The 15,036-nt window shown below is 34.0% G+C and overlaps 1 protein-coding gene across 1 annotated transcript; it reads right to left on the bottom strand.

The window, feature by feature from the left end:
* Positions 1–253: 253 nt before the first annotated feature.
* Positions 254–14,321, bottom strand: LOC11429115 (nuclear cap-binding protein subunit 1). The gene is made up of 19 exons (XM_003624435.4): positions 14,064–14,321; positions 13,907–13,966; positions 12,971–13,027; positions 11,848–11,919; positions 9,702–9,764; positions 9,110–9,286; positions 8,856–8,987; positions 8,479–8,545; positions 7,623–7,822; positions 6,828–6,898; positions 6,411–6,495; positions 4,915–4,983; positions 4,633–4,751; positions 3,196–3,334; positions 2,491–2,988; positions 1,921–2,220; positions 1,198–1,376; positions 973–1,084; positions 254–681 (listed from the first exon to the last, which is right to left on the bottom strand). The coding sequence occupies exons 1-19, from the start codon at positions 14,145–14,147 to the stop codon at positions 571–573; spliced, it is 2,595 nt and encodes an 864-aa protein (XP_003624483.2). The 5' UTR covers positions 14,148–14,321; the 3' UTR covers positions 254–570.
* Between the last annotated feature and the right edge of the window lie 715 nt (positions 14,322–15,036).

Raw genomic sequence — 15,036 nt, forward strand, 5'->3', positions numbered from 1 at the left:
TTTGCATAGGGTAGGATGTGTAGAGATGCAAAAATATACTTCGGCCAGCCTGTGGTCAAATATAAGTTTCTCTCATACTCTTTACTCTTTCTCTTCTTTTTTCTCTCTATTATATTTGACCAATAAAAAGAGAGAATAAGTTGTCCGAAAAATTGTCACAAAATAAATGTAAAAATATCATTACTCTAAATTAAATCCGGCAAGGTGTTTGGTACAAATATAAACCATATAAACGGACGTTTGAGTCTAGTAATAATCACAATGTATACAACAAAACATTACTTAGGCTCTCTTCTTTTTTTTTACTTGCCGGTTTGAACCTCAACAGGTGATGCAAACTTAATTCGATAAATTTAGTTCCAATTAGTACCTATTATCGAAATCAACAATATACAGAGGTACTCAAGTCCCATCATAATCTAAACTTCTAATAATACAAACCTTGTCATTTACAACACAAGAGCATACATCTTTCTTCTTTTGATCAACTAAGGAAACACTTGGCCATCAGATCAAAGAATAGATTTAGACTAGTTCAGAAAAAAGAACAGACGATTAATAACAAATTGATCAAGCCTCGTTAATTGGTCTTCGAAGACCAAAGCAAACAGCTGATCGAAAAAGAGGAGGAGCACCCTCTGTTAGTACTTCTGCATCCAACTTTTCAATATGGGCCCATATCTGCATAAACAATACAAATGAAATGTAAAACTAAAAGAAATCTTTTTCAGGGATGCTACTAGAACAATTGAGCAGACAATAGGCAGGATGTGCAGAAAGATTAGATTGATTTGGATATTTGCAAAAACAAAGTATAAAATATAATTATGTGACACAAGTACTACACAAATCTTGAGAAGCAATCTAATCACCTAAAAAGAGGTGTAAGTTGCAAAGTTTTGTTTATATTGAATTCATAACTTACTACGATTATGTTCAAAATTCACGTGCAAGCACTTAAATAAACATTACCTCCGTAGCGTACTGCCTAGAAAAGGCCTTCACATAACTCAAAGTAGTGATACACCACTGTTCCTTTTCACCTACATTATAAGCAGCACTTTTCTTCCCACCATTTGACTGACTGTAGAATAGATTAAGAAGCCAAAGTTAATACATAGTAATAGTATTTTCCACAAGATGTAATTTGGTGGTTGTGCAATATCTATCTTGGTAAGATAAGGACAGACACGGAACCTGTTTTGAGGTATCTGATTCTCATTGTCTAATTCCATCGTTGACGACTCTTCAGGGTCAACTGCCATCTCTTCAACTTGTGTAGACTTCCATTCACGAAGTGTTCTAGCTCCAGATCCCTTGGGAAGGCGATCCGTTAATACATTTGAGAAGCTTTTGAATAACAAGAGAAACAATGCCTGTGTGAACAAATAGGCACCAATGGAAGGAAAATACTATGAGAAACAAAACTTCAAGAGGCAATTCAAATTAAATGGGTCAGCGACCCCTCGAACCAAAACCAAATTATAAATCAAATGAGTAGAAGAGACAAGTGGCAACTACAAATGAAAGTGAAGAAAATACAAAGTCATATGCTATTATAAGTGCCTTAAAACAATACAGCAAACAAAATATAGAAGTGGTTAGGTGGTTATCCGGTTTCTATTTTACCTTCTTTAACTGCTAAGGAGGATTTACTTTCTCCCATCATTGCATACTTACCACCCGTTTTATAATATATCATTTTCTGCACTCTTATCGCAATTTTGCCAAATTAACCACATTAGATATGGAATTGTGTATAAATAACCTACATGGTTTTTTCAAGCATTTCTAAATGGCAAGTGTACATCAGCATAATAAAATTATATCCAAAAAGAAGGAAGTGGCATTTCAAGTGTCACCTTTGATGAGGAAAGGTGTCTCCAGACTATTAACCATTGCAAATTTTACATCAATTACCTCATTTTCATCAGTTGCTCGGGCAAGAAGAGCTTCCTTAGCTTCAACAGATTCTTGAATAGATACCAGCTCATCCTTTGCTTTTTCAGCACGCAATTTCAATCTATTCAACCTTGCAGGGTTTTCCCCAATAACTGGTTCACCATCCACAAGTGCTAGTTTTGACTCTGCAGCATCTACCTCTGCTTTTGCCTCATTGGCAGCTACTTCAGCTGATGAAATATTCCTTTTAAGAGATGTTATTTCTTTCCTTAGATCAGAAATACGGTTGTATGTTTTGCTTACTGCATTTCTAAGAACCTGTTGGATGAAAAACAAGGTGGCAATTACAAAATAAAGTATGTATGGCAAGGATCAAACAATTTAAATATGTTATGATTTGGTTAACCATCATGATCAAAACACAAACAACAACATGTATTGCTTCCAGCACTTGAAAATGATAAAAAGAATTAAGTCATCCAAAGCTGACCATGCCAAAATACAATCAAAAGCAAAAGACATAATTCCAAATCACTGTATAGTAGACAAGAACACAAATGAATTATCGATAAGAGCTAGATTAAGTACCTCCCATGGACGATCTGTTGTATGAAATTGCTCGACATTTTCTTCTGAGAAGACCCATCTCACAATAGCCAGATTTGATACAAGTCTATAGCTCATCATTCGGTCAATCGCTATTGCTGTCATTTGGGTGTTACTCTTCCAAAAAGAACTGACTTCAGCTATCAGCATAATTTGCTTGTCCTCGTCAGGACATATTTTTGAAATGACTTGCCCATATCTTTCTAATACAGTTATCAAGTGAGTGAAACTCTTGGATCCAATATTGAGAAGAGTTTGTACGACAACTCTGAGTGTAACTTCTAGACTATTATTTGAAAACACACTTTCATCAATCCATGAGATTATTTCACGGACAGGTACCTTCCCTTTAACCATGTCGTTGAGCTGTCCAGACAGCAGGTGTTCATTGTTTTCTTTACCATCTTCTGCACCAAGATTGAAATTCGGTCCACCCTTTGGAGGAAGCAATTCTTCTAAACCAGGTGCATTTTCAATGCTCTATACAAAATATAATGAAAGGTACCATTGGAAATATCAATATGACAATTTCATGAAACCAGACTAAAGCCTATTCATTTAATTGCTTATCATAAACAACAAAGATCTATAGTGAGACTTCCATACTCCAAACTCTTCTATAATTTTCCAATACGGACCATAACCACACAACAAACCGCAAGTGGCAATGCAGTAATGAATAATTACCTGTTTGACTTTGTCCCAGTATGACAAGCGAACTTCCCTCTCCAAAACCTCCTGAACAAAGACACGTTGAGGGGCCCACCTCGGGAGATCTAACACATAAGCCCACTCTTCCCAAGGCCAGATGAACTGAAAGTTTGACCTGAATAGAGAAACCATCAATCAATCTGAACATGAATGAACTAGAGAGTAAAGATGCAACTTTACACTTTACAAATTAAATAGAACTGGTAAAAAAATATTTTAGTTTGCCCATGCATGTTAGTCCATTGCTCAACACTCATCTAGATAAAGTAAATGAAAGAAACAGTTATTCGGTCCTCATTATGCCAGAGCTATAAGCTATATATCCCAACAAGTATTCCCATTTTATCCATCAACATTATCATAAACCTTTCTACCTCAGCAATCACCACCAATTTCTCATAAATATCAATTATATGTATAGGGGTACTCAAACACAATACACGCATTTATTCCCCCAACAAATTCATCCCATGCTCTTGAAAAATGCAAAAAACAGTGGTAAAGGCTGAGTAAAAGCTCCAATATAAACATCAACCACCTCATCACTGAACCACCAGAACCATTTCTGAACTTCCTCATAAGTTAAGCCACAAAATCTCGCTTTCTTTTTGACCAATACAAATCACAGAGCAGAGAGATAAAAAAAAAGTCATGATTATGATTTGAGTAACAGTACCCTTTATAAATTCAGTCCTTTGATCATTAACGATGGACAATCATCATTTCCAACAGTCTATGAAAAGGACATTCCAGTAAAATTGAAGCATGGATCAGAGTCTACAAATGTCAGATCTGCAGCTTGAGATTCCCAACTTCAATTCAGTTACTTGAGTTGAACTTTGACCTTTTTCCCATTTATTTTGGCCATTTAGTTGAATGAGTTGTATTGAAGATCAATGAAGAAAGGTTGTGATGAGTATGAGCTAAATTACTAATGACTAGTTGATCATTTTGCAGTTAATAAACTAATTGCTTCATTTTGCAGTTTTTGTTGATGTATACCATGGCACCGCATATTATTTTTCTTTTACTAGAAAGGAAAAATATCTATGATTCATTGAAATAAGATTGAGATTTTGATGCATACTGGCATGAAATGGGAGTAAGATAAGATAAAACAGTTTCACTTCACCTATTTCATAAGTACTAACTAACATAGCCGGTGCAATGAATTTTAATGTAAGAATTACGAATATTGTCTGTCGGACCACAAGTTACACAATTTAACTATTGCAACTTTAGCAAATAAACTCAATGGAAGCTTAGACATGACTTTTTTTAAAGTGGAGACTATTAGCGAAGGAAAAGGGAGGAAAACAAGATATACATAAAACATAATAATATGAATAGCTGCATGTTGTCTCAAAAGAGGAATGAATCCTGAAATAGAAATTGCAGAAAGTTGGAACATACAAATGGTGTGAGAACCAAAGGATTAGTCTTGTTCGGCACTCCATATCCAAATCAGCAATCTTTTCAAAGAGAGCGCGAACTGCTCCAGCAACAACTGCAGGAAAAGCTCCAGGAAGAGCCTATTGCATAGCCACAAGATTAGAAAGCAATCAGCACCGAACATTAAGTGAAATTGATTGAAATCTTTATAAAATTGTAAAGAAGAAACAAGTATTGTAAAGAAAAACAATCCCTCAATGATTGAGAAAAAAAGTCAGCAATGTTAAGTCGACTAGAAAGTACCTTACAAAGGTCAATAATAACCAATGTGTAATACGCTGGTTTGAAAGGTGGCTGTGGAAGCATCAGCAGCTGCAAGAGTCAGAGCAAGAGTATTATTATTATGATTATTATTATTATTGTTCTTAAAATTATTAAATGTGTCAGCATAATATGGCATATTCAAATAAAAAATACAAGGAAACAAAATTCAGTCATATCAAAATATGAAGTAAAACATGTCCGTGCATTTAATTTGCATCACATATTTTAGTTCAAATTGAACAATTTAATTATAATCAAACCAACCATAGCCTTTTTCCACAAGGTGAGTCGGCTATATGAACATACAGCACTTGTTCCTATCACAAATCATATCTGATGATAGACGGGTTGGTTTGGTTTCCAACAACAGAGATGGCAGAGTCCATTATCCAAGTGGGATTTTCAGAGCCACCCAGATGAAAGTTGTGCATGTAATGTAAAATGAAGATTGACTTGAAGACTCAAAAGAAGATGGGTTGGTGATTCTAACCAAGAAGCACTATCTTTAATACCAAATTGAGGTGCTCTTATTGGAGACATTGACTCAATGATAGCACCATACATAGCATTGTTGTCATATGTAAGTGACTTATTTCATTAAATATATTCCATCATCTTCCTTCTTTATTCTGATTATGTGTTTAGACTGACATTTGACCAAAAATGCCATTTATTTTGAATAATTCATTACACGTGTGTAGTATAAACCATGTTGTATGTTTATGATCAGTGGTATAGTGACCCTCTCACTAGAGAATTTGTGGTTGTCCGTCATGCATAGCTACCACGGTTGATAACGTCATGCACTAACATATAGGACAAAGTATCTCTGCAAAATTGCCTCTAAGTATGAAGCACGGACACTCCTCGGATTAGGTGTGTCCCGGTGTCGGACACTTGTCATGTCCGACACCGACACATATACTTGCACTGAATTATGTGATTTTCTCAGATTATTAGCGGTGTCGACATATCTGTCTATCGTGTCCCGTGTCCGTATCCATGCTTCATAGCCTCTAACTTTTTCTTCCTAGAATCAATCACCAAGACCAACGGCCAAAATATTCTCGCCTGAGTAAGGTGTAGAGACAAAGTCACACTTCACATGTACAATGCAAAAGCTCCAGTCTTGTATCCTCATATATAGGCACAGTCACTTGAGAGTGCAAATGAGGAATGATGTCACCTTATGGCATAGCAGTTTGGAAACTTGTGGAAAACGCTCTTCACTAAGCTATGACATCCTATACTAAGAGAAGAGAAAAAGCTTCTTTCTTTTCTTTGTTTTTACATTCGTTAGACATTAAGCATTACTCAACACATCAATGAAGAGTAATATCTTAAGGTTGAGCTTCTGACGGCCCGTGTTGAGGGCCAATGAAAGCTTCTAAAATTTACAAATAACTTTCTAATGTCAAAGCACAGAGATTACACACAAAAGGGGAAAAAGAGATTGCAACTTTACACTATATTACCTGAGAGAATATTGTCTCAGCCATGAGGTACTCATATCGGAAGGAAACCGGCAGACCAACCATGAAAGAAGCACATTCCTTTCGACTAGCTTTGCATGAACCCAAAAATGAGAACAGTTAAAAATACATTGAGAACATTTTATAACACGAAAAGTGTAAGAAAAAAATAGATGAAGTATAAACAAAGGATCAAACGGCTTCTAGTAAACTCTTAATAAAAAAAATGGACAAAACCCTAAATTTCTGTTGATGTTACCACAACACTCATGGAATTAAAATTAAATAAAAGTTAACTAGACAAAATTGGCAGAGTATGATGTGTGTGTATCTTAATATGTTCCTTGTTTGCACCTCTATTCTAACCACATCATCACTGTTAATATTCTAATATAAAGAAATTTAGCAGAGTATACTAACCTGCCATTGAAATACAGAAGCACATCTAAGAGATACTCTTCCACCACAAATCGATCTATAGGCTGCAGATCCTGTCATCCAAAAGATTTATTTTATTGAATCTTTTATGCGATTAGCAAAAGTGAAATTCGAATTAATATAAACCTAGCCTAAATATTACAATAACATATGAACCCCAAAAAAGTTTCATGTGTAAAAGAAATAATCCGCAGGCCCGTCATGCAAAAAGCAGTCTGATGCTTGTGATTTGAAGAGAGAGAAGAACGAGAGATGTACAAAAGCAGACTGTATGAAACCTTCCCAACTAACAACAAAGTACATCAGAACAAATCGCTTCATCATTGCAATCAGATTTGGAAGTTTTGTAGACTATGGCTAAGCCAAAAAACTGTAAACCAGATAAATGAAGAGATTAATTTTCATATGTTGTCGGTGTAAAAAAATTTACATTGTCGACAAAGCACTCATATGTGTGAAAAGTCAAATTTTTTTAATAATATAATGGTTATGTTTAATTGACAGTTTAAAAAACATTTACAACGACAGTGTATATAAATTAAATCAATAAATAAATGCTTCAAGAAAATATGTACCAACTATTTTACAGTCTCAAACAATAGAAAAACTATCAATCAGTGAGTAAACATTATAAAAAATCAAAAGTTAGTTTTTGAATATGAAAACCCATGTGCATAGCAAACAAATGTTAAAAGAGATAAGTTTCCATAAGGAAGATTAAAAGAAAGGAAATTAGTGCAAACATGCAGGACAAATGCCATGGAGAAGACAAATCACCTCCATTTTACTGGATGGAAATATATTTAGCCGCCGTATTCTTTGAGGATACTTTAATTCTGCCTCATGCTTCTCTTTACCAAAAGATACCCCAGAAGGAACATAAGGCGAGTTTGGTAAGTTGGAGCAGCTTACTGTCCCAAATGCATGGGACTTCCCGGTAACCAGCTGAGCTTCAAAGGAAAGATGGGTTCTTGGAACTAACAATTAAAACAGTAAACATAATCAGGTAATGAATTAAAACACGAGGAAATAAATGTAAACAAAGTTGATGAGCATGACGCAAAATATAACAAGAAAAGAAGACAGCAAAGTGATGTGTCAAATAAACAAGTTGTACTAAACAATATGACTTGTGTTATACAAAGCAAGTTTGAGGGGCGGTATGTGAGAATACGCAATAGACCTGTGCAGTGTAGCACACCATAGTATTGCCTAGTCAGTTTAAGTTATTGACATAGTTGTCAGTAACTGAACCCATTGCCAGCTCATGCAATATGCCGTATAAACCAGTTAAGCTATTGACTGGAAATGCATTGTAATTGGAATGAGAATGAGAAAAATTTACAGAAAAGAACATTTCTTTGAATCTTTAAAGAAACTATCTGCGGTTCTGCACATGAACTTTTATAAAATGAGGGGACCCAGTCCATATAGACATAAACCATCTGCTCTTAATATGTTTAAGAGAATGCAAAATGGATTTGCTCAACCATATTAGTTCATTCTGAAGTGACATATCCCATATATTAGTAATGCATTGGATGAAGTGTGTTCCTTTATATAGTTATCGATCATGTACTTGATTAACTGCATTAAAATACACAGCTAAAATTTGAATAACGATTAAACTTACCACTTTCAACTTTCCATCCATTGCTTGACAAAACTTGTATTCTATCCCATAAGTCCTCCAAAAAATCCTAAAAAATAGCCCAGCAAAAATAATAAGCTTTAAACCCTTTTGAGCAACTTATAAAAGGGGATAATAAATAGACATAAAATAACTAAGCAATCATTTTTTCATTTTTCAACAGTTATTTGAAGGAAAAAAAAAGTTATTTGACAGTATGGTAAACTTATGAAGTTCTGTTATACCTTCACTAAATGCGATTATGTGATACAACAAGACCCAAATCATATAAAAGCTACATTTAGGAGAGTAATAACATTGACGTTGCTTAAAGAACAGACAAATAACTTGTAATTTAGTATTAGCAAACAGAAGCCAACCTTGTTATTAAGATCTCTCTCGATTTCATCATCATTCTCAAAAAAGGATAAACCAGAGTCAGAAGTATGCTTTCGGATGCTCAAATAAGCTTCTATACCAACCATTACTCTCTCAATATCTTCGGGAACTTGCTGTGAACAGATGACATGCCATTCAGTGGAAAAGAGTATTCGGTGAGTAATGAAATGAATACTGTAATTTTCATTTTTTGAATTTGGAATGTATGAATACTGTTGTGGCATCATATAATTACCTCAACAAGTTCAGCCCCACCCCATGGGAGGCATGATAAAATGCAAGTTATGTAAAAGTCAGCGCATGGCTGCCATAAAGGATTCCCTTTTTCCTCATCTACTGTTGTGGCAGCTGATGATAAAAATATTTCAAAGACATCCACTAGAGAATTTGGTTGAAGAGCTTTACTGCACATCTAAAAAATTTAAAAGAAAGCAACCAAAAAAACGAAAATAAAATTAGCTGTATATACTATAAACACAATCCACAAAGCATGACAACAGCAATAGTAAGACAACAAGAATAGAAAATAAAATGTAAATATATTTGGAATTGCAAGGGAGTAGGAAATAAATAAGCTCAACAAGTACATGAACATATCAAAAATATTGATGATGGCAAAAAGAATAACAAGCCAACTATACAATAGTTTAAGAGCAGGTAAATGATAATGCAGCAGGAGACAATCATTTATCGAAGTAAAATGAACCCATAGTGAAAAAATGAAGGACTTCCTAACTACCTCATACTGTATAGAATATACCCGTGAACAATTACAGTCAGTAAAAGTAAACTACTTTTCTACAAAAAACAACAATGGCAATACTTACCATAACAGTCATCAGCCGCATTAAAATACGAACTCCATTGCAGTTTCCAGTATCTAGAGCATCCTAAATTAAGAATCAAACAACAACAACAACTGAGAAACATAGAAGAGATTTGGCAGAGACATTAACATGTCAAAGTAAAACTCAAATATCTTATTATATTCAATTATTAAAACAAAAGTAAAGCAGTATACATAGACATTTATCTTGAGCGAAAGAACAAATACAAAATTGATAGGGTATGTATTTAAAAACCATTGGTAAGAACCATTAAATAGGAAAGTCAAATTGTTCCATCAAATCAAACAAACCATCACATAAAAACTTGTAAAAGATATGGTTCACCACCAATTAAACATATCAATCTGATTTCATTGATTACAAAAGGATCAAAATGCCAATGTTAATCACAGCTCATACCGCAATGGAGATGAAAACAAAGGTGTGTTATGTGATAACATGTCAACTGAGGTAATGTTGGTGTCTAGTTGCATATTGGTCACAAGGTCGCGCATGCATTTATTACAGTATTCTTGTCAAAGACTAAAACACCTTTGAAAAGTGAATCACCATAAGCAAAACTCCCACTAATTTCATATCATTAATGACTAAATCAGAGTTGCCAATAATCCACAAAATAAAAAATAATCAGAATTGTCAATCAAGCCAATGGTGGCAGGCCAAAATGCACCGGAGTATTTTTGGATGAAGCGAAGAAAAGATGTCAATTTCGTATTATAAAAAATTAATGAAAATAAACATGGTAGTAATTGATTGTCACAATTAAAACATTCAGTTCACTGCAAGAAAAATGTAATACTCCTTCATGCAAAAATTAACTCATTATATGGCCTTTAATTTTGTCTAACTGGATCCTCGTCTTTGTATTGTTTTTTGTGGCTATTAGTAACATTAGTTAGTTTGAGCTATATGCTCCTATTTCTTAGTTGAATGGTCCATAGTCTCATATTTAAGAAAATAAATTTGAAGAACATTCAACAGCTTAAAGTTGTGCCCTTAATACGTGATGATTCCTGACACCACTACACCAGACATCACTACACCAGTCTCCCATTATTTACCACCTTCCAGGAATTGAAGTGCAAATGCAGTGGCCATAGTTAAAATATGAAATTACTAATGACAATATCACATGAAACTTGTTAAAGAGTCTCACATCGGATAAGAGTATGGCCTGAACAAGTGTTTATAAGTGGGGGCGGTCCTCACCTCACAAGCCGGATTTGTGGGGTTGTGTAGGCCCAACCAAAAATTCTAAGATGGTATCCAAGTCTCCTCCAAGACCTATCGGGTCACCTTCTATCAGGTTTTCGCTATCGGGTCACCCACCATATATATCCACGCACCAAGCCCAATAGTGTTGGGCATATGGGTCCCACATCGGATAAGTGATGGCATGCACAAGTGTTTATAAGTGGGGGCAGTCCTCACCTCACAAGGTTTTGTGGGTTTGTGTTAGGCCTAACTACAAATTCTATGAAAACTAATAAACTTTATTTCGTTAATAATTTGGATGGTATGATGACTAAACATGATTTTGATGAGCTTTGTGGCTATTCAAGTGCAGTTTGAGAGAGTAGGGAACCTACTTCACTTAGTCAAGACAACCTTAGCATGTGAAATAGGCAATGAGTGTTTTGGGTGAAGTAAATGGTTTTTGTATCACAGACATGGTCACAACACAAACACTCCAAAAGTTGCACGCCCGTTGAATGCAAAGGAGCGAAAATGAGATTCCAACTTCGCTTGTGGCAGGTGGTATGGCACCTCAATGGACAACCCATCATACCCACTCCTAGTCCTAAATATTTTTATAGCATATAGTATCAAACCTGCCATGTCATACACCTGCGACCAACGTTGGCCGTTTTGGATTAAATGGTGACAACCTCTGCTCCTAACTTGATCAAACATTAACAAATATGAAACCTTAAAAAAAATCAATAAAAGTAGCTTTCCGAATCAAATACTAAACAATCCATTTGGCAAGCAGTCTACATAGTTGTCAAAACTGAAGGAAAAAAAAACTACATTTAAATTTCAAATTCTAATATGCAACCTAAGGTTAAGAATTATTAACTAATGTTAAACGAATTATAGTAGCCTCAGTGGCTTAATCACTAACCTGAAATTTAGATCGAGTTTGCTCCACTAGTCTTTTCACAAAGTCCTCATTTTCCAAGTTTATCAGGCCAATCTGAATAAAATGTATAAGTAGGAAACGTAGGAAGCTCAGAAACTAAATTTTGAATTTGGAAACTACTCGAGATGTACAAGGAAATTCATAATACATAATTGGGATGGTAAGTAGATGTGAAAAAAATAGAAGATACAGAATTGGAAACAGGATAATTACAGTAAACCGATAGAAATATTTGGCATTTGTTGCAAAATGCATCAAATAATGGTAGAATATAACTCGAAAAGCGAAAAAATGTGACAAACTATGTTGCTTCTTCTACTATATCACGTCATTATAAAATTTTAAAAGCTTTTTGTTTTTCAAAAACCTGCAGGTTATATGCACTCCAACTTTGAAAGGCACGTCCATTAGATATTATACACATATTTTGTGAAACAAATCCATCATGACGCAGGGAACATAATAAAATTTAACTAAAATGTGGTCTTAAGTGATAAAATAATAGAAAATATGAACAATGGATCTTTAAATAAATTTATTTAACCATATAAATATATATAAGCTATAGCAGTGATTCCTATGTTTGTTTCAATTTTAAAGGACAATTGACATTCGCAGAGCAGCCAAGTAACAAACTTGTGCAATATAAAATTGATTAGGTTTGCAATTGAAAATTAATTAGTACATGGAAAAGGTGGGAAAGTTAGCACATTTGGTTGATCAGATAAACTACCATATACCATAACGACAATTTCTGATGTAAATCATCCCCAAAATAACTAGATAGACTTCCACTGTCATAACTTAGTGGTGACCAATTTCTCATACTGATTAATCAAATTAGTACAGTATGTTCACACATATAAATCAACCTCGAAAACACACACACGCACACACAAACACACATACCCACTAATAATAAATAATAAGAGCATCTTGTATCTAAGAAACATACATGAACACTTACATACATGTCCTACTATGAAACATGCATGAACGCTTACATACATGTCCTAATTCAGAAAAAATATTAGAACATACAGTGAAGTGAATAATGCAGGTCATTTGCAGTTCAAGAGAGATAAAGAGAGAAGTAAATCTCTACCAGGGTTCCATAGAAAGGAATCTTGTGAGGCAATTGCTCAGCACATGTAAGAAGGAACTGCATGAAGACAATAAAGTAAACATGTCATGATACCAAACATTGAAGTGTCATGTCGTGACGAAGAAAAAAAAAAAGACGATAGATAAAAATTTATAAGGCACACTAGACACCGTCAAAATATGGAATGCATCGCACACTGAACATATGATAGCAAAATAAAAAATAATGAATACTTTAATTTGAAAATAGAGAAAAATACAGAAAGACAACTAGAAAGTCCTTATACAACCTGCCACATATTATAGTTCTACATTTTAATCGAGCTTCAATGTTCATACATATTTCAGAAGCAAATAAGTATGTTCATTGCATGTTTGGAATAACGGTGGATCGACCAAATCAAGGTGGCACGGCCACTTTGTTGAAGCTTGAAAACTGTAGCTTTTGCAAAAACACTGTAGCTTGTCATGATTCTGCCAAACTCACTTGTGAATCCAAACATGCACCAACTCGTGATTGTATTTTCCCCAACAGAGAAAATGGATCAAGGGTGTTTGGTTTCACATTTAATTTAGATGCCTTGGAAGTATTTTTCAAAGTGCCAGAAGCAATTCTAACTCTAAAATTATGTTTAGCTTGATTCTAACACACAAATTTATAATTCAACTCACTTTTACATAAATGTATTAAAACACAAATCACTTTACATGCAACTTTAGCAAGAATCAATTCACTCAGAATCAATTCTTGTCAAAAATTGTGACACACTTATAAAACACAAATCAAAGCTAGTTGTAAGTAGATGACAAAATCAATTATCAAGGAAGCGCTTATTTGAAGCAGTCAAAAATTGTGATACACTTATAAAAAGAAGAGGCAAATTAAAAACGTTTGAATTGTTGAAGCAACAATAAGCATCAGAAATGGAGTACTTACCTCCAAAATCTCAGTTTGAGAGTTGTCGAGCTCACGACGAAGGACACCAAAACAGGTTTCCTGAAAAATTATGAAAAAAACGCGTTAGGAGAATCAAATAATCGAATTGAAGAATAAGTTGAGCGGAAAAGGCGAAAGAGAGAAGAAGAAAGCGAACAATGTGATCTTTGAAGTCGGAGGAAGTTCCATATTCGGGACTCTTATCACCGATCCGTAGAATGAGGCTTCTCCAACCATTCATCGTTGACGAAGAAGAAGAAGGTGTTTGCAGAGTGAAGGAGTCGTTTGTAGGGTTTTATATATAGATCGAAAACCCTATTTCACCTTCAACGGCTGAACCCTAACAAATTACCTAAACTAAACCAACGCTGGTGTAGTGTGCCGGTACTGTTCAGTGTCCTCTTTCACTTTTAGATAGATTTTGTAGTCATTCAATTCAGATTTTCATTTCATTCAAAATATTTTATATTCCTTACAAAAAAAAAATAATAATAATAAATGAGTAAACTATCAAATTGGTATATGTCTTTATAGATCATTGTCAAATTAATTTTTGACTCCGTTAATGTTTCAATTTGGTCACTTGTCGAGATTGACAGAATCGCTTAAATGCACTATTTATTTAGTATTATTTTTTTTACTAAACATTTAGTATAAATTGATAATAAGAAGTAAATTTAAAATGTGTATTTATTCGAATATCAAAAATAAGAAAAAATTAGATTCTATATATTTAGTCTTTGTCGAAAGTTTTTCAAGTAAGTCTCTTGTTATGTGAAGAAAAAAAATTAATCGTGAAACTTTTGACAATATTTTAAAATAATTTGTATATTTGTTAAAAGTTTCTCAATTAAATCATTCATCGTGTGACAAAAACATAGAGACAATGATCTAATTGAAAAACTTTTGACAAAGATATAGATTGTTTTAAAATATTACTAGAGTCATCACTAATTTGATAATGACCTTGAAAAGAGGACCAAATTGGTAGTTTAAAAAAATGCATGAAAAAAACCACATTTGATAAGAATGTATTTAGAAACAAATAGAATAGAACCAGCGGCGTTTTAAAATTGAATCGTTTAAATAGAAAAATTACAAACTAAACTAAGATAAATCGAAATCGCAAA

The sequence above is a fragment of the Medicago truncatula genome, chromosome 7 (genome assembly GCF_003473485.1).
Source record: "Medicago truncatula cultivar Jemalong A17 chromosome 7, MtrunA17r5.0-ANR, whole genome shotgun sequence".
Classification (NCBI taxonomy): domain Eukaryota; kingdom Viridiplantae; phylum Streptophyta; class Magnoliopsida; order Fabales; family Fabaceae; genus Medicago; species Medicago truncatula.